Raw genomic sequence first — 22671 nt, 5'->3', positions numbered from 1 at the left:
TTTTCACGAGTGATAAATGCTTGCTGGAAGAAATCGATTTTGAGAGCTGACGAAATTGTCTAGGAGGCTCCAGTATGTAGAAAGGGTGAAAAGCCCCACTCTTTGTGTTGAGGCTTTTGCCTTATGTCTTGGAAATAAGGTCCAAACGATCAAAGAGAATAGGCACATTAATGCTCGCTACCTTATGATACGTTGCCCGAACTACTTTTCGATTTCCCATTTTTGCCTCGGGAGTATGTGGGAAGAGCAAATAAACTCAAAATAATGTGTGTTCTGCTCTTTCGCTCAATTAAATTTGAGAATTCGCGACAGTTTAATAACATTAAAGCAGCTTTTTAGACTACCACCAAAATCTGAGTTTTGTGGCATCTCGCGACCCGAGCCTCACCCATGAACAAGAATTCATTTCTAATATTACAGCAGCATGCTATGATTTTACGGACATGCATGACATAAATGTTGATAAATGCTCGTCATATCCAGAACCTTTCTAAACGATGTTGAGATTTCTAGTTTGAAATATATACATTGAATAGTCCTTCAAGATAGCACATGTCGAGTATGTTCATAGGCAACATTATAACCAACATACTACGGTGTTGTGGTTCCTAGTCACCACTGCATGGTCGCCGACATTGACACCCAATTCCGAGAAGGCAAGAGAGTGCGAAGTCATTTCACTGACCAAAGACTAGTTATTCACAGAAGGGAAAACGCAAAGATCCCTGATATGCAGGTTACATGGAAAATTATTAGAGGTCTCCAGCGTCGAGAGAAAGTCGATTCGCGATATCATACAATGAAACAAATTAGAACCTACGCGATTCAATTCCTCACAACGCATTCGCAAGGCTGATGCCGATATATCTCTAAAACGAAGGGAGTATAGAAATATGCCAACTTGAACCATCGTGAGAGCCACTGCTTTATAGGCCAATAACTTGACTCATCCGCCCAATCAATTTCCAATTCCACTATTTACGAATAAAAGGTGCAGCTAGAATGCAACCCCGATGATCCGTAATATAATGTAACAGACTATTGAGTATATTAGCTGGTTAATGAAGTATTGAATCCGGCCCCCGACGACAATTGCGAGTTTGACACCCATGGTCTACTCAGATTGTAAGAACGGGACTATTCCATGCCGAAAATGGAGCATATCCATATCGGATGGTTTGACCATCTAGTATCGGTCATTTTTTAACCAAGATTTTGTCGACTCTTATGTTTGACCACGTATTTTGTCAGCCGTTTGTTGGCCAAGCTTTCCGTCTTCATGTGACCGACGCGGGAGGGGTTCGCCTCGAAATGAACGAATCTTATAGACCAGAACTAGCTCGTTGCACATCCCTAGTCCCTAGAGTAGATCATCCCAACGGTCTTCGACAATGATTTCCAGAAAAACCAGTCGGACAAATCTTGTCATGAATTCTCATGATAAAGCCATATTTTACGTGTCTCGCTTATTCACTCCACAAACCAACACCCTGGATTTGTAAAAACTATCGCAGGATTTTTGCAATCAATTCAACAAACATTACATACATATTAACAGACAGCTCGGGCACCGTTTCGACCCAAAATTATGCCCTTTGCGGTCCGTACTTTAATAATCCTTGAAGGGATAAAATTTACGTTACATTAACTTGCAAATGGGAGTCTGTAATGATGGTATTTACTACTATCCTCGTGCCTCGCAGTAATTGATATATGATAATTGTTTAGCGAAAGTAAGCGTAAAGTCAATGTGACATCATTTGTCTAGCCTGCCGCAGGCTCAGACGGGCTGATATATACTGTATGTCTATAGATATCTAAGGTCAACCGAATACCTTAGTTATCTATAGTATGTCTGGCACTACATCAGCTTCGAAACCAGGCTTTTGGTTACGTAATAATTATAGTGCAAAAATATTAGTTCACTAGGGCGTGTGAGAGTACGACTAGTGGTGCGTCGTATGTTAAACAACAACGAAAGTTATACTACCCTTGAATTTTCTACTAGGTTTATTTGAATTATTCCAGGTCAGAAAAATTAACATTTATTATTCACGATTTTCATTCGCACTCATCCGGGATTTTCATTCGCACCGTTTGCACCATGTTCGTCATTCGCACTCATCCGTAAATTTCATTCGCAGCGTTCGCACCATGTTCGTCATTCGCACTGCATATTTTTTCATTCGCACGAGTGCGAACCGTCACACAGGTTGAAAAGCACTGCCTTAATGGATATGGCAATCACTCCGGCCAGACATGTGACTTGCAATATACCCACCGAGTGACATATCAATTAAAGTGTTTTCTGCTTAAACTCACTAGTGTTCTTTCTTTCAAGGACCCCGTAATGATCGCCAAAATCTTATCGTCGATACTGCAGTTGGACAAACTCAAGCCTTTCAGATTTCCACTCCTTGCTGCAAGCGACCCAACGATATGAGCCTCATCGCGACTCAATGAGATGCCAGATGCGTTGATATCGGAAATTTGTCTCATAAGATCGTCGTCTCCTGATTCATAGATTGCTGAATAAAGTTCCATGCGAAAGTGCTTGTCCTCATTCTCCTTGAGATCCGAACGAATCGATCCAGTGAGAAATCGTGTTTTCAGAGACCGATTTGAGACTGTTAGACAAATAATGCACGTCACTCAATACCGTAACTGCCGCACCCCAAACCCCCCGATTGGGGGGGCCCGAGCTCGAAGGGGGCCCAAAATTATTTCGTGAATTAGCATAAATTATAGAGTATTTTTTAAAAATTTATGCAACTTTTTCAAAAAAATTTCGCGCTGGGCGCGATGTCAAGCTACCAAACATCTTGAATATTTGTACTCTTCCTCCAAGAAAAAACACACAAGATTTATAGAAATAGACATATCGGCGTTGGCCATTACCGCGCCACGACGCACCAAGACATATAAAGATTTAGGACATATTACATGCGTCTCAAAGAAGTGTGCCGGAACGATCGGCAGCGCGAAAACTTGTGCCGAAAAGGACTGCCCTCACGCTGTCCGAAAACTTTGCTATATATACAAAATACAGATAGGTTTAATTGTCAATAGGAGCCTAAATGACTGGCGCCAAATGTTCCTGTCTTGGCAATCTGAACCTGAGAAGACAAATACCATCCCGCAGGGAAAAATTATATGCCAGTGAAGAAATACCAATTTGAAATCGGCTGCGTCTTTTAGTTTAGTACGTTTGGGCTATTCTGTAGTTTTTGATATAGCAGACAGGAGGTCACGTCACGTCACATCATGTAACGAAGTCATACCAACGGTTCCGTCTGCCCGAAGATGTTTAATTATTATTTACGGGCCCTACAGTTTCCGGTAAATCTGATAACGTGCGGAGCAGAGAGGACAAGAAATTGACAGCAATATATATGCAATTCCCGATCTTATTGGCCGCTTTTATCATGAATAGGGCTGGGTACAATGATTCGAGTACTCGAATTAGAATCGAGTATTAATTTTAATGATTCAAATCGAGTAGCAAAGGACGATAGTAGTATAGTAGATCGTTGGCGAGGAGGCAGGGGTTCTTATGGGTGCGGCGGTGATGTGCCTGAAAACCCGGGGTGGTGACTCGTACTTTTAGACCCCCCTTGTGGTGGTGATGTGCCATGTGTTCTTATGGATGCGGTGATGATGGTACCCTTTCTGATATAGGCTGCGGTGATGATGTGCCGTGAAAACTCGTGGTGATGATGGTACCCTTTCAGACCCCATGTGGTGATGATGTGCCTATGTGGTGATGATGGTACCCTTTCAGATATATGCTGTGGCGATGATGTGCCCACGGATTCTTGTGTCTTAGTGAATTAATGTTGTTGGTATAGGCTGCGGCGGTGAATCGTATTGAAATACTCGTGTTGGTAAGTCGTAATTTCAGGTATAGGCTGTGGCGGTGATTCGTCTGTCGTGTATTATTACAGGGTCTCTACTGATTCACCATGTGTTCTTATGGGTGTGGCGGTGATTCGTACTTTCGAGTATAGGCATCTCTCGCACGGTGTTGAATATGTACGAGTCACCAACAATAACCACACAAACGGAAACGTGGCTTGTTGTGCAATAGGATTACGCAGTGCGTGCGACCTATATTTCGAATGACCTGCGCGCTGAATTGTTTCCCGGCCAACCGCGGGCTACTATCGATTATTACACTATTCCAGTCAGTGCGAAATAGTTTGCTAAATCTAGGAATCACTTCCAAGGTAATATTTTGGTAATTAGTTTACCACAGAGCCGGCGTAGACGGCGATTCGAATATCAACAATAACCGCGTTCACAAACTAACACTTCAAAATGTGTGAAATAGTTTGCAAAACCCCGCAATCGCTGACAAGATAATGGCCCGGTGAGTGCAACGATGATATATCGTTATTCTTATGGGCGCGGCGGTGATTCGTACTTCCGGGTATAGGCCGCGAGCGACATGTCGTACTTTCAGCAAAAAGGGTGTGAAATAGTTTGCTAAATTTAGGAATCACTTGTAAGGTAATATTTTGGTAAATAGTTTACCACAGAACCGGCGTAGACGGTGATTCGAATATCAACAATATCCACGCTCACAAACTAACACTTCAAATAGGTGTGAAATATATTACAAACCCCGCGATTGCTGACATGATAATGCCTCAGACGTAGCCATCTTTCGTGACTTGGTGTTACAGGCATACCGATCGCTCACGAGGTGAAATTTTAGTAATTAGTTTGTCACAGAACCGTCGCAGACGATGATTCGAAAACCAACAATTTGCCACTTGCCCGCGATCGCTATATGTTTTCACGCCTCTCGAATAGTGGTTGACTTTAGTTGCGTGATAAGATCCATGAGAATATTCAATCAATGCGGTAATTTGTCAACTTGAAATGAAACTCACTACACAACTCAAGTTGATTCGTATCTGGATGTGTTAATTCGGTACAATTCTAATTATTTTGAGAAATCTTTTCGTGATCTTTTGATTCGACCGTAACCTGAATATTACTGACGCCAACATTCGGCCGCATCGGATTATTCGCACATTCCACGCCGCTGTATCACACCTATAGAATCAATACCAACTATAACTCTACAAGAATCAAGAATCACAAGTACGTGCATTACACAGTTATTGTCTTTATCAACTTGAAATCAAACCCTTAACAAAAACACACATCTTATCTCTCGTCAACTCTATCATGAAAATCCTCGAGTCATTATTATCAAAAATGTTATAGCGCGGTGTCGGAATCCATTCGCGGGATGTACTAAAGGTAAATCCAGATAATCCAAAATGAAATATTTGGACTTTGACATAATCTGAATTGAAATATATTGACAAACATGACTACCAACTTTGAGCCAGTCACATTTCAAGATCATACTTTGCAACAATCCTTGAAACTTACAACTCTATTCACAACTGAGTTTTCCGTTTATCAAATAGAGTTTCAGTAAATACTATCGCGATATTTTAATGTGTTACTACACACAATAGAATCAATGAATGAAATAACACCTGTTGTAAATATTTCTAACTTGGCAACCACTTGTGCATACCGCGATCGAGTTGCGACGCGATGAATTAAATCGGAATATTTCAATCTACTTTGTCGAGACCTTGAACAAGCTATCTGGTTATTTTTTGTTGCAATTGAGTTAACGGAAATAGTATTACGACTCGACATTTTAACATCTTGCCATATACTCCAAAGAGACAACAAGGAACACCTTGTCAAATAAATCCGTTTGTAACTCGCCCAATTAACCCAACAGTATCCGTATGGAAAGTAGACAAGATTACGCGAGTACACACAATCGCTACAATCTAAAATCCATAACAAGTTCGGTTGTAGTCATACACCTCCAATTCGTCTTTTTGTTCAACTGTAAAAGTAATTACTACTCGGTATACTCTGTAACATAAAATAATTACTTCTCGGTGCTGGCGACTTGAGATTAACATAATATGTTTGAGTATACGAGATTTGAAAGTCTGACCAACGTAGTTGAGAATTCATTTCTTACAATCGAACGCAGGCGTTATATTGAAAATTATCATGATGTAAACATAAGGATTGACACATTGATTTGACATATGAGATTTTGTAATCGTCGATCATGACTTGATTAATAAATTATTAACGGTAATTAGACCTTGCATTGTGGTAAAGGTTATTATGACAACAACAAACTTTTCACTACCCTTACACACCTTACACAGTACGAAAAATCACTTTGGACCCCGGACGACATCATTTAATCCGTGTTAAACTCTGTTCACACTCTCTGTCGAATGCGTGAAATGTAAAACATTACGAGGTTACACTCTAAGACTTTGATCAGTGCAGAAGCAATTGGAATATCTTTACTGGATGGATCCTATTCAACCGATCTTGGTTAATACAAAACTGATACCAATAATAAAATCGAAGTATATGCTACACTGAAATCTACAAAAAAAATGTATTTGTATTGTTGTTCATAGTAGGGATATCGATTTGAACCTCCAGAATAATTGTCATCATCTAACCAAACTAATGAAAGTTGTTGTCAATTTGTATGATGTTCACTGAATGCATACTAGAACTATTTGTGCAACACACACGATGAGAGAAATTGGAAATTTTTCCCATTATCATTCGTCAAAGTAAATGTCATCTCAATACTCACTCACTAAATACTTTACTTGTATGTGATTGAATAACCGACAATTAACTCGCTAAATCAAACCCCTCAGAAATTTCACTCATCAGATTATGATATTAAACAGCCTCGCTTAATCGGTGTAGATCGTTTTTTTTCTAAATGCAAATCATAGCCATCCAACAGAAAATAATTTTCACTCGCTTGGTAATGAAACCGAGGTGCGGGTCTTCATTCAATATTTTGTTTACTTGTATGTGATTGAATCGCCGACAATTAACTAGCTAAATCAAACCCCTAAGAAATATTTCACTCGCTCATTGGATATTAAACAGCGTCGCTTAATCGGTGTGGGTCGTTTTTTCTAAATACAAATCATATCTGTCCTGCCAAAAACAATTTTCACTCACTTGGGTAACGAAACCAGTGTGCAATATCAACACAAGATATTTCCCTCGCACAAAAAAATAATCAACTTTACTCAATATTCTCGTAAAACGAAACTGTACAATGGTTCCATATTTTTTGTATGACATGAAATTAATACCGATCGCAGTAGCCGCATTGGAAATGATTTTTAAACAAACACACTCTACGTGCTTGTTAACATTCTCATCGATTCTATTGTGATCAATGTATACTTCATGTGCTCTGGATTCATTTCGATATGGTTAAGCATTCAACCTCGACAGATACGATTTGTCACACACTCAACTAATGTCATACCAAATAGTTATTTCCAACAACCAAGACACAGAAAATTTGTTTTGAACTTTTTTACACGAACGGTCACACATCTAAGTATTCAAATAATCCGCCACACAACTATAGTACTTACAGAAATATCATAGTTCTTGTAACAAAGTTGTATGCGTACAATACATGCTTATCGTAAGTGTCCAGGCGCCGAATAGCCCAGTCCTCGCAAACTGACCCCAGCGATATGCAGCAGGCCCGCAACATAGTCAAATGACAATATTATTGACTTATGAACTACAAAAAATTTTCGTGCTTCGCGCGGCTAGTGGCCCGCGCAATAGTTTGTCAATCGAATGTGGCCCTTTGACGGAAAAGGTTGGCCAACCCTGATTTAGTACAAAGCTACGTAGGATACTGGACGCAGCACATTTTCGAAGTCATGATCCTCCCACAACATTGTCACCAAGTGGAATGAAATCGGTATGATCGAAAAAATACCAAAGTATCATTTACAGATGGAAAACAGGCATCATATTCTCTGCGGTGGCCTAACCGCTACATTTGAACTCTGATGTGTTACATTCTGTTCTGACTTCATAATAAGTGATACTCGATTACTCGACTCGACTCGAAGCATAATACATGATTAAGAATCGAATCACTCAGGTACTCTATTTTGCCCAGCCCTAACAACTACCAGTTCAGCAAGATACAGTATAGTCGGTCAATAGATACTTGTTTATGATTTTGAAATATGTTGGAGAAATCAAACTTGCAATCATACTAGCCTAGGCTTACCATACGTCCTCTTTTAAGAGGATTTGTCCTCTTTTTTGACTTTTTTGAAAGTGTCCTCGGAGGACGCCCTTTTGTCCTCTTTTTTAGGATTTAGAGCAGATTTAGAGTAAATTGCGAGTGATATGCCACATATTAGCACAGACGTGAAGCTCCGACGGGTGAAAAACGGTGATTTTAGCTCTGAGCGAAAAGATGACCTTTTTTTTTTTGTAGTCAACCACCTGGCAATGTGGGGAGAAAAACGGTATTTTGAGTTCTGAGCGGAAGAGATGACCCTTTTTTTTTTTTTTTTTTTAGTTAACCAGTCACAAAGTGGGAAAAATTAACCGGTTTTTGAGAATTCTACTCCGATTTTGAAAGTTGGAGATTTATGAAAAAGTGTCCTCTTTTTAGATTTCCAAAATATGGTAAGCCTATACTAGCCGCCATCCGAATTTTGTAACTACCTTTGTTCGATTCCATTTCTCGCAAAGCCATAGAAGTAGTGTTTAGCTCACTTTTCGAAACGGACATGTTTAAAGCCATGACACCCTCGCTGTAAGGTCATGAAAAATATGAGCATATTTTCGATTTTGCACATATATAAAATACACAACTTTCTAAATTATATGCCTCTTTGCAGTGAGAGTTATATTATCATCGATAATTATAGTTTCGATGCTTTTTTATCGAAACTTGGAACCCTTGAAACCTCAAGTGCTGATATCACAACATTCAAAACGAAGTAGGCTATAGTAATTCGAAGTTACGCACGCTATCGGCATGATATTTCTTGGAGGCCGTTATAAAACTACAGCACCGTCACTAAGTCCAGTGTGGTTGATATGATCGAAAATACCAAATTATGTTGAGGTGGTATAGAAGAAGTACTATTTTCCTTGTGGCTTTGCGTATCATACAGCTAGTAGTTATGCTATGGGTGACACTTGAATACTCGACTAGACTTAACCAACTCATGAATCGATACGCAACTCCAGTCGTTACACTGGAATCCACAATGTAATTTGCAACTGAGAAGCGCAAAAACACAATAATCAGTACTCCCAAGCGTTACCATTAATTACAACAGATCTTAATCGATAACAGATCCCAAAAATGTAAATTAAAGACCTGCCAGGGCAATGAATCCACCTTGAATAGCACCGATAGTCATGCCATTGGCATTGTTCGAGCAATCGGACTGCCACTACAAAATGACAATAACAATTATACATTGGTACGACGAGATACCGAAGTTGTATATTCCGCGGCTGCAACACCAATGTGTCCGACCATTGACCAAGGTGGACTTCAGAATCCTACACCTAAGTGTTGGAGGTTATTTAGGCTCCACCTCGCCACCTCATCCGCGCAGTGAAGTCTTACAAAAAGTCTAGACTTGGGCAATGCTATAAGTCTGCAGTTAAGGAATAAATATAAAGGATATCGGTCTGGTGTAAATTACCATAGTAGTCGCCATACACCATGAATACCTCAAAATAAACACAAACAAATGGCCAATTGCGTCGAGCGATTGTTCGGAACAATGAACGATAACAGTTAGTAAACTGGACTCAAAGCCTAATACTCAGCTCACAATTGAATCACTCTGATATTTAATATATGAAAAGACCATATTCGCTCCTAGAGACGGATAATTCACAGTCTTGTGTTTAATGAAAGTTTTGTTATGGACTCATATTTTATCATATGATTTTGCAAGTAACTCGCAAGCGTCTTTCGTTGTAGCTCGCAAGTGAATGTCGGCAATCCAAGATGTGATCTCACCGTTAGACTTATCAGTGCTATTTCGCGGGAATGACAGGCATCAACGTCAGTTTGTTGAAAGAGTTATGTAGTATACTGCCAAAAAAATAGGAAAATCTGACATAGTCATAAAATATGTCAGTGAAAATATCACTATAATTTTGTTTTGCGGGTTTCACAATTCACAACTGACCAATACGGTTATACTGCATTTTATCCGCCTTGAAATTGAATCAATAATGTTCTCGGTAAATCTATTCAGGAGATAAATATGATCCTTCTGCAGTGAATCAAGCGAATGCATCGGAATAATCATTAGGCTACTACGGTAACATATGTTTCATAACTATCCGTTTTACAGCTTTCAAAGTCTTGAAAGTAGAGGGAATACGAAAAACTATATTCTCCGATGAGACCCACCTTTATGTAGGCTTACCATACGTCCTCTTTTAAGAGGATTTGTCCTCTTTTTTGACTTTTTTTGAAAGTGTCCTCGGAGGACGCCCTTTTGTCCTCTTTTTTGAGATTTTGTCCTCTTTTTTGAAAATTTAGGTCAGATTTAGAGCAAATTGCGAGTGATATGCCGCAAATTAGCACAGAAATGACGATCCGGCGGGTATTTCGGAGTGAAAAACGGTGATTTTAGCTCTGTGCGAAAATATGACTTTTTTTTTTAGTCATCTACCTGGCAATGTGGAGTGAAAAACGGTATTTTGAGCTCTGAGCGGGAAAGATGACCTTTTTTTTTAGTCAACCGATCACAAAGTGGGAAAAATTCAGAATTCTACTCCGGTTTTGCAAGTTGCAAATTTCTGAAAAAGTGTCCTCTTTTTAGATTTCCAAAATATGGTAAGCCTACCTTTATGAAGGTTATCCGGCGTTTCGTCGTAAATGATGCCACACACGAATCTGCGGACGACCGACCATCGCTCTTTATGCAAGTGTTTAGAGTTGAAGCTCATGAACTTTGTAAGCGTCATTTCGACTACAAAGCCCGCTGCGAGGAATTCCTGGAGACTTTGGTGGCAGAAGTAGAAAATGAAACTGCCGTCCAACAGCTTGCAACTGAGGAGGTTATTTCCTGGAATCTTCATCATGAGATCTTGAACTTCTTCTTTTAAAAGTCCAGAGATCCTCAAATCATTTTCAGAGAATGTCACTCTCCCTTCTTTCATGCCACGATATGCCATCGCTTTCAATTTATTGATAACTTCGGCGATAGCATCAGCATTTCTAATGTTTTTCACGCTACTTAGAATGGATATAATTTTTTGGTAGAGTCTTGTGACTGTCTTAGGAGGAGGTTCGTTCGGATTCTTGGCCATTATCACAGCGGTCAAGACCAGAAAAACGGGTATGGAAACTAAATTGGCCAGCCTTGGTGACATCGTTTCTATCCTCGCCCATGCTTCATCCCCATGCTGATGTATTAGAAACACAAAAAGCTTCTTTGCGTCATCTAGGGTTAGACCAGAAAGTGTGATGATGTCGGCAGGTCGAGCTTCCACGGGCAAATCCGAGACTTGGAATTCTCGGGAAGAGATGACGATCTTTGTATCAGCGAGCAGATTACGTGAGAGGATGTTGTACATGATCGTTGCTGCTTTGGCTTTACTATAAGGATTTATGTCCTCGTCACCATCTCTTTTGATTTTCCAAGTAGCCTGATCCAAGCCGTCGAAAAATAAAACTGCTTCTGATTGATGTTCGAGCAACCACCAATACGCATAATCCTCGTCGATCTCGTTCTGAAAGAGGCCATCGAAAAGAAAATGGGATGGCTTGATGATTCCTTCATATTGCATGCCTTTTATTTCTATATACCGTATCAATTTGTACTTGAACTGAGAGGGGCTTGCAATGGTTTCTGTATTCGCAAGTGAATCGCCTACAGTATTTTTAGCGATTCTACGCATGAGAGTGGTTTTCCCAGATCCCGCAGATGCCACTATGGCGGTGATAGAACTTTTCTCGTTGATGCATTGTTCTAAAACTTTATCTAGCCCGATGAATTTGTTGTCGTCAACTTTTTGTCGGAGGAATCCAAACTCTTTTCTGAACTCATTTTTCATCACCTCTTTCTTTTTCCAGAAGAATAATTTTCTTTTTACTGCGACTTCCATTCCATGCACCTCTTCATAATTGCCTTTGAAATATTCTGACTTGGTGACCCTTCTCATCTGGGGATGTACTTGGAAATCAGGTTTGCTGAGGTCGTCAGCGCCGATGTCTTCGAGAATTTTGTCCGCCGTCTTTTGGTACGCATTGTCGTTTATGCATTTTATCAGGGCTGAAGCTTTTTCTGGAAGATAGCAATATTTTTTTATCCTGTATATTTTATGAATAGAAAAGATCAGACAAAAGCTGTTACCACTTTTTGGTAATATTTTATATAACCTAGGGCCTAGGTATATAAGAAAGATATAGAGATTTATATTGTGAATTTTTGAAAGATGATAATTATTCTTGGAATTTTCTTCGCGTTGCGCACACTTCAGTGCAACTTCGTTCTTCTAATTTGATATAGTAGCGCCATTTTCAATCTGAGCCACACAGAATAGATGTGAACAAAAGAGGAAGATGATGCACCCCATATAGAAATACCAAATTGGAATCGTTTGTTCCTCACGAATGAAATTTCTTTCTGGTACGTTTTGGTGATTCCAATATATTTCCCCTCCAGCGACAATCCTAATGGGAACTCAAGAAATAACAGCATGCAACAAAGTGACTAATAACAATGGCCCACGCGAAGATCCATCATCATTTATAACATGCCCTAAATTTTCGAAAACACCCCCTCCATCAACTCTAGTGGTTAATATGAACACATGGACCGAGAAAAAATGAATGTCTGATAGGAATATGTGAAATTTTTAATATTAATGAGAAAATTCATAAGTGATTCCCAAAAATTTCTGTGCGCCGATGACTAATACCAGCCACTGTTCATAACATGACCGATCACCACTCGTGATTTCAGGTATTGGAAATGCGGCCGTGAATAGCGAAAAGTTTGGCCACCCCTGATCTGGGCACTCACGAAAACGCACTGAGAGCGGCGAAAAGCCTAAAATTTAATAAATATCCTTCAACAAACGACCAATGAAATAATGTTGGACCCTTCGCACTACCCTAATCAGGGGTTTGGGTTGCGGCAGATACGACCCTGGTGGATCGTGCTAGAAATCTTGGGCACATTATGGCCACCCGCTGTTCCACTCGCGTCGCGAAATCCAATCCCCGCTGTGTGATAGGTGTTTTAGTTCTATTATGGTGGCGAATAATATAGCCAATGTGGGCCAGCTTTCAAACATTTTTTGACGAATGGCATAGTATACAGAGAAGTGGAGATTAGGATGTTTAATATGCAACCATGCAAGCGGTGCAATGTACATTGTACATAGTATGTATTGTGCCCAGGGGTGGCTCTAGGATTAGCGACGCCCCTCGTGAAACTTCCAAGGGCCCCATATCTATATAAACGCAGCCTAGGCCAGCCCGACTGTTTCAAACTGTATTTAATTAGACTCGAAAATGATAAATGAAATCTTTAAAATGTAACTATTATTATACTATAAATTCAATCATAAAATCAATCATAAAATCAGCAGGCAATCGCAAAATTCAAGATGCAAGTTTCAAGTGTCTAAGTAATAACAACACAATAGCAAAAGTTTATACTCTTCAAAGAACGAGGACCGGGCTGTAATGACTTGAGACGTGATTTTTTGGTGACTCGACTCGACTCGAGTCAAAAATACAAAAGTACAAAATGACTTTTGATTAGGTTCCTTGTGACTTGGTTACAACCCTGGATGAGGACTAGGGCTGGGCAAAATCGAGTACCTGAGTGATTCGATTCTGAATCACGTATTATGCTTCGAGTCGAGTCGAGTATTCGAGTATCACTCATTATGACGTCACAGCAAAATATAGTATGTCAAAGTTCAAATATGTACCTTTTATGCCACCGCAAAGAATATATTGCCTGATATCCATCACATTGAAGATACTTTGGTATTTCTCCGACCCTACCGCTTTCATTGCACTTTGTGACAATGTCGTGGGAGGATCATGACTTAGGAAATGTCTTTTTCCAGTAACCTTAGTAGCTTTGTACTATGTTTCGTATGCTGCGATACGGTAAATCAAGGTTTCAGGGCTGCCGCAGTGGAAAATAGTATCAAAACCATAATTCTCGTTGATAAAATAACTTTCAGTAGCGAGGAGCATATAATTCCAGTACTCGAAAAAATCGTCTTTTGCTACTCGGCTCGAATCATGAAAATAATTACTCGATTCAGATTCGAGTACTCGAATCATTGTGCCCAGCCCTAATGAGGACCACGAGCTCATGGAACACTTGAGTGGCTAAACAATGTAGTTGATAGAATACATAGAATACATACATATATATATATAGAAATCGAAACTTCCAATGAATGAACGACCTACTATCATCGGACGATTGAATTGATGCATTTAGTAGGCCTACTTCTAAAAAGTAGAAATCAAAATTATGATAGCATATACAACACACAAAAAACTTAATTAAAACCAGAAATCATACAAAATGATATTGGCTTGGTGTAGAATTACCCAAGTAGTCGAAACATCATGACTCATGAATACCAAGGACAACAACATCAACAAACAATAATGACTTCCCTTTTTTAACAAAATAACTCAACTCAACTCAACTCAATAACTCATGGATTGTATTTCTATGGTAACAGCGAAAGAAATATGATTTATTTGTAACTGTTGCCACAACAAAAATATCAACGGAAAATCAAAAGAACAATTACAGGTATATGACAAGTCATCCCTTGTCCTAGGGTAACCCTAGGGCTGCAACACCAATAGGTGCGGGTTCAAGTCCGAGCGAGGTCGACTTCCGAATTCCGATACCTAAGCGTTGGAGGTTTACCTAGTTCCCTCCTCGCCATCTCATCCGCGTCAGCGGTGTCTTACAAAAGCCTAGAGGTGGGCCGTGCTATAAGTCGGCAGTTACGGAAAATACGAAAAATATCGGCCTGGTGTAAATGACCATAGAAGTTGACAAACACCATGAATACCCCAAAACAAACAAACAATACCTTGTCCTAAAATCGGGTGGGTCTACATTATGCATGGCTACATTAGGCATAGGCAGGTGCCTATTAGCGGAAACCTTTTGTCATTTAGCGATATTCGTCTGCGCTGCGCAACGGAATGCGTTCTCCTGCTGAGTGGGTTTGCCGTTTGTACGCGAACGAAATCAGGTCTTTGATTGCTGCACGCGCGCGATATTTGCTGGCCTGATTAATCGCGTCAACAACAGGCCTGGAAAATTGCATCTACAGCAGGCCAGGTGCGCAAGATATCATGGCTGGCCTAAATAGTCACATCTGCAACAGGCCCACTTACGCACAAGACATCGTTGCTAGCCTGAAAACTGTCGCGTCCCGGTCCTCGCAGGCTTTAGCTGCTCAATGTACAATCATTTGGAGATATTGCCGTTAAGTCCGGAGCCTAATGATTAGCGATGGTTATGGCATGATGGTGCAACAGTAACATCGCAAAATAGAATGACATCACCACGAGCATACTTTAATTTGCGTAATCGATTTCCGGTAATACTAAAACATAACTATCGCTGGTAACTTGTCATACGTGTAAGTTCGTCAAAACGATAAGCTTGTATAATAAGCATTTACTCATTTACTATGCATGCACTGTGCCACATAGGTTCTCAAGCTTTTCGACCTCGCGGACCGGTAAAACTTCAAAACAAATGTTGCGGATCGGTGATCCAGAGTTGTAATGACTCGATTCATGACTTGACTCGAGTCTGACTCGAGTCACGATTTCCTGATGACTCGACTTGACTCGAGTCATTTTCTCAAAATACAGAAATGACTTGACTCGTCTCGAGTAAATCGGTGTATTGACTCGACTTGGACTCGAGTCATTGATCATGACTCGAACCAAGTCATATTACTTGAGACTCAGACGGCTTAGACCGACATTTCATTGTAATTTAGAAGAATAGTAAAGTAACCACACTATTGGGATCTCGTCAATTGCAGCGGTTCTCAACCGGGGGTGTGCGAACCAATTTCAGGGTGTCCGAGAGACCTCTAAATTTTTAAAATGGTTGATAAGCTAGTTTTTACTTCATTTTTTTAATTTGAGAAAGCATGAGGCATTTTCGCAGCACAACTGCAAAACCTCATGACTAGGGCAATTTTTTTTGACCTAAAAAACGTAAGATTTTGACCTAAAAAATCTAAATTTTGACCTTTTTTGACCTAAAAAAACAGAAATTTGACCAAATTTTGACCTCACGTATGCAAATTAGGTGTTTTCGCATATAATGGTAAAATTGTACTACTTATCTTCATTTCTGGTTGGAACTGTCTGTCTTTATTAAGTAGATTGGCCTGAAAAAACGTTTTTGGCTCAAAAACTGACAGATTTTTACATGAAGAACTAGTATTTTAACGAAATCTGGCCCTATGAAGAATTCCAGTAGTTAGATTACGTATTCTGGTGGAAATAATTAAAATTTGTTGTAGTACAACGAAAGATCCTTTCCTACATTCTCGGGTAGAAAGTGTCTGTCCTTACTACGTAGCTTGCCAAGAACGGAGAAAGAACGTTCAACAGCGGCATTTGTTGGCTGACAACACTCAAGTTGTGTGCACACTGCTGGTGACAAACCGTGTTGCTTCATTCTGACAATGTTGTCTATATCACAATTTTTCAGCTTGCGCTTCTTGATATAAGAACCATGCAATGTCCAAGCAGTCTTGCTTCAGCTAGGATATTGCGGTGCGTTGACCATAAAACCATGTCACTATTTGTTTCATTTGACCATTTATGATTCACAATGAGCAGACGATGGTCCGTTTACAACGGTAGGCTTATAAAGCAGGCTACAAGCTGTAAAATATCAAATGATAAGTTCACCGACAGCGCAAAATCTACGATACAAACGAAATGCAGAGGTCAAGATATGTTTGACTTTGTAAACAATATTGACAAATTTTGACCTAACGTTACAATTTTGACCTAATTTTGACTTTTTTTGACATGTCAAAAAAAATTGCCCTACTCATGACTAATATAATCATAATAATCGTCCGACATGGACTATCGTAGTGTGGAAATTCATTTTCATTGCCAAATTTCCAATAACCTGCTGATACAAACATATTGCAGTTTAGAGAGACTTCGTAATGTCTGCGAAACCTTCTCGATTTGAAGTTGTTAGTCTCATCAATTAGTGAACAGTCGTTTGGAATAAAAATTTCCGAAGTATTTCCATAATTTGTCCCAATGCAAGGAACAGCTTCTTGGAGGAACAGAATTTTAATACACAATTGAATAGTCTATTGATATTGAAATGAACCCGAATATTTTCGGCTGACACTCGTCATAAATCGGACAATGATATACCTGCTCTTAAAGCTCGGCTATCAGATTTGGCGCATTCCTATTGCGAATGTCCTATCGACAAGGCTGACTTTTTTTATGAACAAGGAGTTTTTCGTTTGCTATCAAAGCATTACGCTCCAACCTTGAAATTCATATCTCCAGTTATATTGGTATGCAGCCTTGTCTTGTTAATGTTCAATTGTTTGCTCGTAAATATATATGTAAACCCGAACAGAACAAGTCGTTTCATGACAGTCTGTTCCTGGTTGGAAAACGTGGATCCATTCTTTGGAGCATAGAAGTTGTCTATACTTTTAGATTACGATTTCACTTTGACGGTAAAGAAACTGGCTGCAGGCCGAATCCGGCCCGCGGTCGATATGTTGCCCGTCCTTGCGCGAGATGCTGGACGTGATATGTTCATAAAATGTGTGTTTCTTCATTTTGGTGCCATAAATGTTGCGATCACACCAAAAGTATCGTCGGAAGCGTTATGCGTTAATATTGCTGTAGCCTTCATCTATCTTTGCGGAAATGGTTTTCGGCATTCGGTCATATCAAAACGAAGACGCGGATTTTTTTAGACACGACCACGTACTTCAAGAAATACAGCAGCAAGATTAGCTTTGTAATACTAAAAGTCCACCAATTTCTACATAAATAGTAAGATCTTATCTTCAAGAAAAATCATTATTTTGCTGTTAATCACAAGCCCACAGTTCATATTGGCACAAGAAAGATGAAGGTTGGACCATAATAGAGCTAAAATTGAACTACAACTTGAGGGGGTCCGCGAGGGTTCGTGACGGTCAAAAGAGGTCTGCGAAGCCAAAAAGGTTGGGAACCACTGGTCTATTGGTTGTGGTACTTGAAAATGCGACCAGTAACTGCTAAAAGTCTGGAAAATTAGTATATCATAAATGCGAACCATTCGATATCGCCAAACAGTTATAAAAAGTGGGTTTAACAAGACTTTAACTGGAAACGGAGCAGTCAACACAATGACTTGGACTCGGACTCGAGTCATAATACTTGTTTGGCCGAGAAGGGTTTTAGTGAAATTGCTGAAATCAAAACGAGCAAAAATTCTAGCCTTTTTAATGAGACACTTGATAGCTCAAGATACATAGTAGCCAATTTGTTGCAAATCTGAACAAATAAATGTATTTTCATCTACTTTTTGTGTAACAATTTTCGGTTAGTTTGTGCGAATGAAATATATTTTACAAAAATAGTGCGAATGAAGCTCAAAAAGGTTGAAAAGCACTGATCTAACGTATAATGAATGATATTTATTTCTCAGAAGCAAGTTATTCAATACGTATTGCCAAATACACATGGAAAATCGGTATTGAAATTCACAAAACGTTAGAATATCTAGACGTGGAAATGGGCGTCATATAGGCGTGGCAATTACGGTGACGTGGCAATGGGCGTCCCGTGGGCGTGGCAATTAGGGAAACGTGGTGAAATTTGATTGGCCGGTGTATAAAAAGGTAGCCCTCACTACTCGCCCCTCTCTGTTGGTGGCAAAAAGGCTCGCTGTGAAGTTTGGTTTACGATCATGTTGGGGGCTTGGGGCCAAAGACCAACAGCTTTTTGGTGGGGGTGTCGACGTACTGTTTCAGCCCATACAATAAATTTTCGCCAATGTCTTTGTTTGGTAGCACACTTCGTGGAGTCGCATGTTGGCCGGAACTACGTATGTTTTTTCTTGCGGGAGGGTATCCATTTCAAAATCAAGATATCTAGTGACGATAAATTGCGAAGAAAAATTGCAAGTCAATTAAATCTCTCGAAAATACTATATAACTTATATTAATTTAAAAAATTATTTTGTGTCTCCTTCGAGCTCACTCCCCCCCCCCCGCAATTCGAAGTTTGATGTGTAGCAGTGGGCAGTGGATAAATTATAACGTAACAAAAACAATGACTTATTGTTTAAAAAGAAATGTATTGTTCTTGCAATCGTTATAGTTTCTTCTAATATGTCTTCAAAGTTAAGTTCCAAGAAGTTAAGTTCCAATGAATGTATTTGTGAGTAATGCGATTACTGTTCCAGTGTAGTCGTAATCGTAATTGCGTGATTCAGGAGTAATCGTAATCGCAATCGATTACATCAGGGGTTCTCAACTCCCCATGTATAGCGGGCCGCATTTTAACATGGAAAAATACCGCGGGTCGCAGAACTTTATTATGATGTAATCGTGGGCTACTAATAAATTCACTGTATTTACCAGTTGTATACGGACATATTTATGCATTTTAAAGTATTAATACACAGCGCTCGCAAGTGTGCAGTTGTTGTTATTTTCGTGAATATTCTATCTTCCAACGGTGCGATAAATCACGCCGATTTTGATCTTTAAATATGCTTATGATTGGTAGCAACCGGTAGCAACCTTTCAACCCTCCACCGCGAAGCTCTCTATTTCAATGCCTGAGCGAACAAGTATCAAATTACGGTAACTGTTTACTTCACAGAGGCCATTGTCACTTTGAGCTCTCCACCTCTCATACAAAATACAGTGATATGAGAAGAAGTCCGGGGTTTCGGGATCTCTGTTTATGCACCCAGATTATTAGCTATATGTAGTCCTAATGTCAGCGGAGTCGGCGGATTCGCCCGATGCTAGGCTAAGGTAGCCTACACGGCAACTTGTTTCAGAAACTGCGACAAAAGATCGACCTACAATGTTGCTACTCATTTCGACACGGTTGAATCAGGCAACTGTAACATCAAGATTTGCCAGGTGATGTAGTCATTGTTGCTAAATTCCGGAAACAGGCAATTCGTACAGTCTGCTAAAGGTATCTCAAAACCCATCTTCTCAAGTTAACTTCTTGGCTTTAGCAATATTCTAAGCAATTTTGAACTATGCCTCTGTAACGCAATTTTAACCATGCCCGAAATATGGATAGCTGGGCTTGACACTTATCTAGGAACGATTTATACAAGAGGTGGATATGTATTTCCGAGCTCCTAGTGAAACTGTCAATGATGACGTTTTGAACTTCCTCGCTTCGTCACGACAACTGTTCAAATCAGTGGCGAGATAGCACAGTGGTATAATCCGCGGCTGCAACACTAATGGGTGCGGGTTCGAGTCCGACCGAGGTCCACTTCCGAATTCCGATATCTAAGTGTTGGAGGTTTACCTAGGCTCCTCCTCGCCACCTCATCCGCGTAAGCGGTGTCTTACAAAAGCCTAGAGGTGGGTCGCGCTATAAGTCGGCAGTCGCGGTAAACAAAAAGAATATCGGCATGGTGTAAATGACCATAGTAGTCGACAAACACCATGAATACCCATAACAGACAACTGTTCTACGACAAATAAAACACATCTGGTTTCCATTTATCTCGGCGAAAGCTAATTTTTTTATTCCGCACTGAGTCGAAATCACAGTTCTGCTTGTTTAATTTCCCTTTGCTCGTCACGATCCGTTCAAGTCAGTGGCGGTAAGTGTAGCACTCTTTAGAAGTGTATTAGGTTACCCAGCAGGATTCTCTTAAACCAGAATCCAGACGAATACCCACTATCAAAACAGTACCTATTTCAGCTCGAGCATATCAAGAAACGAAAATGAGTCATACAACAATAAACAAAACAGACATGGTGCGATGACAGAGCTAAGTAGCTAACTTAATATTTATGTAAAATAAAATGTAAATATAAATATAAATAAATAAAAATAAATTTATTAAATTAAATATGAATATGTATATAGATTGACATGTATGTATAATATCAGTAGTGATTGCTTTCATAATCAATGATTCTGCGGGCCGCAAAATAAGCATCCACGGGCCGCGTATTGAGAACCCCTGGATTACATTCGTGAAGTAATCATCCCATGTCTGACAAGCTGCACTAAAAGTTCCTGGTAAAACACTCACGTTGGTCTGTTGGAACTGCTTCAATTCCAGAATTCATGGTGATATTGTTCACGGTAATCTGATCTCCCGCGACAACGGTAACCGAGCTGTTTATGATCTGTTGATTGACGTTTTCGCCCACTGCCAAACTTGCTGAACCTGAGACGCGCGAGAATATTGTAATAGATCCGATGTTCCGATGCATAATCATTTGTAAGCATTTGTAAATCAAATTGCGATTATGGAAACTTCCCAGAATGTCGTACTAGTACTAGATTGTGCAATGCGCTGATAATATTATATTTCAATGACTTGAACATGATTTTATATGGATAATATTGAGGAAATAAATAGAAACTCAAATACTCAAGTATTTACTTACTGCTTTCCCGGGGTAATAATGATGAAGGCAAAACTGTGTCACCAGAATTTTTGTCTTCACCCCCTTCCGCCATGATGACGTAATGTTAAATAGTTGCTTTATCAGACAATACTAAAAGTGCAAGGAGAGTAAATTAATAGCCTACAATATTTGAATAGCGCGTCGAGACTAAAGGATTCAATTCGAGTACTCTGATTCAGGAGCTTTGGGCATCCACAAATTTGGAACACACAATGACCATGTGAATAAATAGGACAGCTTCATTTCTGGCCGTTTCAAGCCGTGATGCAGTTGATAAAAGAAATTTATCACTCAAACATAAATTCACAGTTTATCATCCCCCAGGAAAGCTCAGGGGCCGAGCGCACCCAATACTTCATCACATGAAGTCCGATGAGACAAAACAATGGAACCCAGATCGGAATCACATTTTGAACTTAGAGGTGGTCAGTGACGAAGTACTTCTACATTTTAGGAGTACCCGAGTATTTTGCCTACACTTCTGGTACGCACTCAAGTAGATAGATTTTTCGCTATTCCTACTTCTACTTCGTGATATTTTGTGATCTACTTACTTACTTTATCTATTTTTAGTTTATAAAGTACAAGTAATGTAACCCTCTATTTGGAAAGGGAAACTGGGGAATTCTCGGACTGTTTTCACAGTTATGACATTCAGTTTTAAGAAAATTTAAGTGAAACACGGAATTTCTGTCGCGCTTCACACAAAGTATATATGGAGTTACAAATATGGTTTCACGAAAGTGAATATTATTTGGGTAACAGGTTGTATGGCCTCTTTCGCACCGCATTTTCGCCCATATGACATATTTCATTAGTTAATATCGCCCATCATAACGTTTGAAACCACCTTTTCGCAATCTAGCATTTGCCGATCATATCTTATTCTAGCAGCCCATGGCGTGTCATAATCTGGAAAAGTTGGCTCTGACGTTTTTGAGCGTTAGACCTGTTTTAGCAGACCACCGTTAAAATTATCTCGGCAAAAGGCATGTAATACATTTTCCGCTTTTCTGGACGAGTAGTGGTATTTCTCGTTCAATTTGCAGTATCATTACTTAAAGTTTTAATTAGTTCCAG

General features: G+C 39.7%; 1 protein-coding gene across 1 annotated transcript; it reads right to left on the bottom strand.

Moving 5' to 3' along the window:
- Positions 1–2292: 2292 nt before the first annotated feature.
- On the bottom strand, positions 2293–21241 carry LOC145437997 (protein NLRC5-like). The gene is made up of 3 exons (XM_080315363.1): positions 21210–21241; positions 10746–12188; positions 2293–2627 (listed from the first exon to the last, which is right to left on the bottom strand). Exons 2-3 carry the CDS (start codon positions 12064–12066, stop codon positions 2293–2295), a joined length of 1656 nt encoding a protein of 551 aa, XP_080171489.1. The 5' UTR covers positions 12067–12188; positions 21210–21241.
- Between the last annotated feature and the right edge of the window lie 1430 nt (positions 21242–22671).

Source organism: Botryllus schlosseri, chromosome 4 (genome assembly GCF_051294905.1).
Source record: "Botryllus schlosseri isolate E-star chromosome 4, Bs_hap1, whole genome shotgun sequence".
Taxonomy (NCBI): Eukaryota; Metazoa; Chordata; class Ascidiacea; order Stolidobranchia; family Styelidae; genus Botryllus; species Botryllus schlosseri.
This window is presented reverse-complemented; position numbering and strand designations above follow the sequence as displayed.

Bases quoted from the DNA above. Each gene is read 5' to 3' on its own strand.
- LOC145437997 (XM_080315363.1), bottom strand. From the start codon at position 12,066: ATGAGAAGGGTCACCAAGTCAGAATATTTCAAAGGCAATTATGAAGAG. The intron at 2,628-10,745 runs GTAGGCTTACCA...TTTGTCTAACAG, and splicing joins GCCGGATAACCTTCATAAAG to TCTCAAATCGGTCTCTGAAA.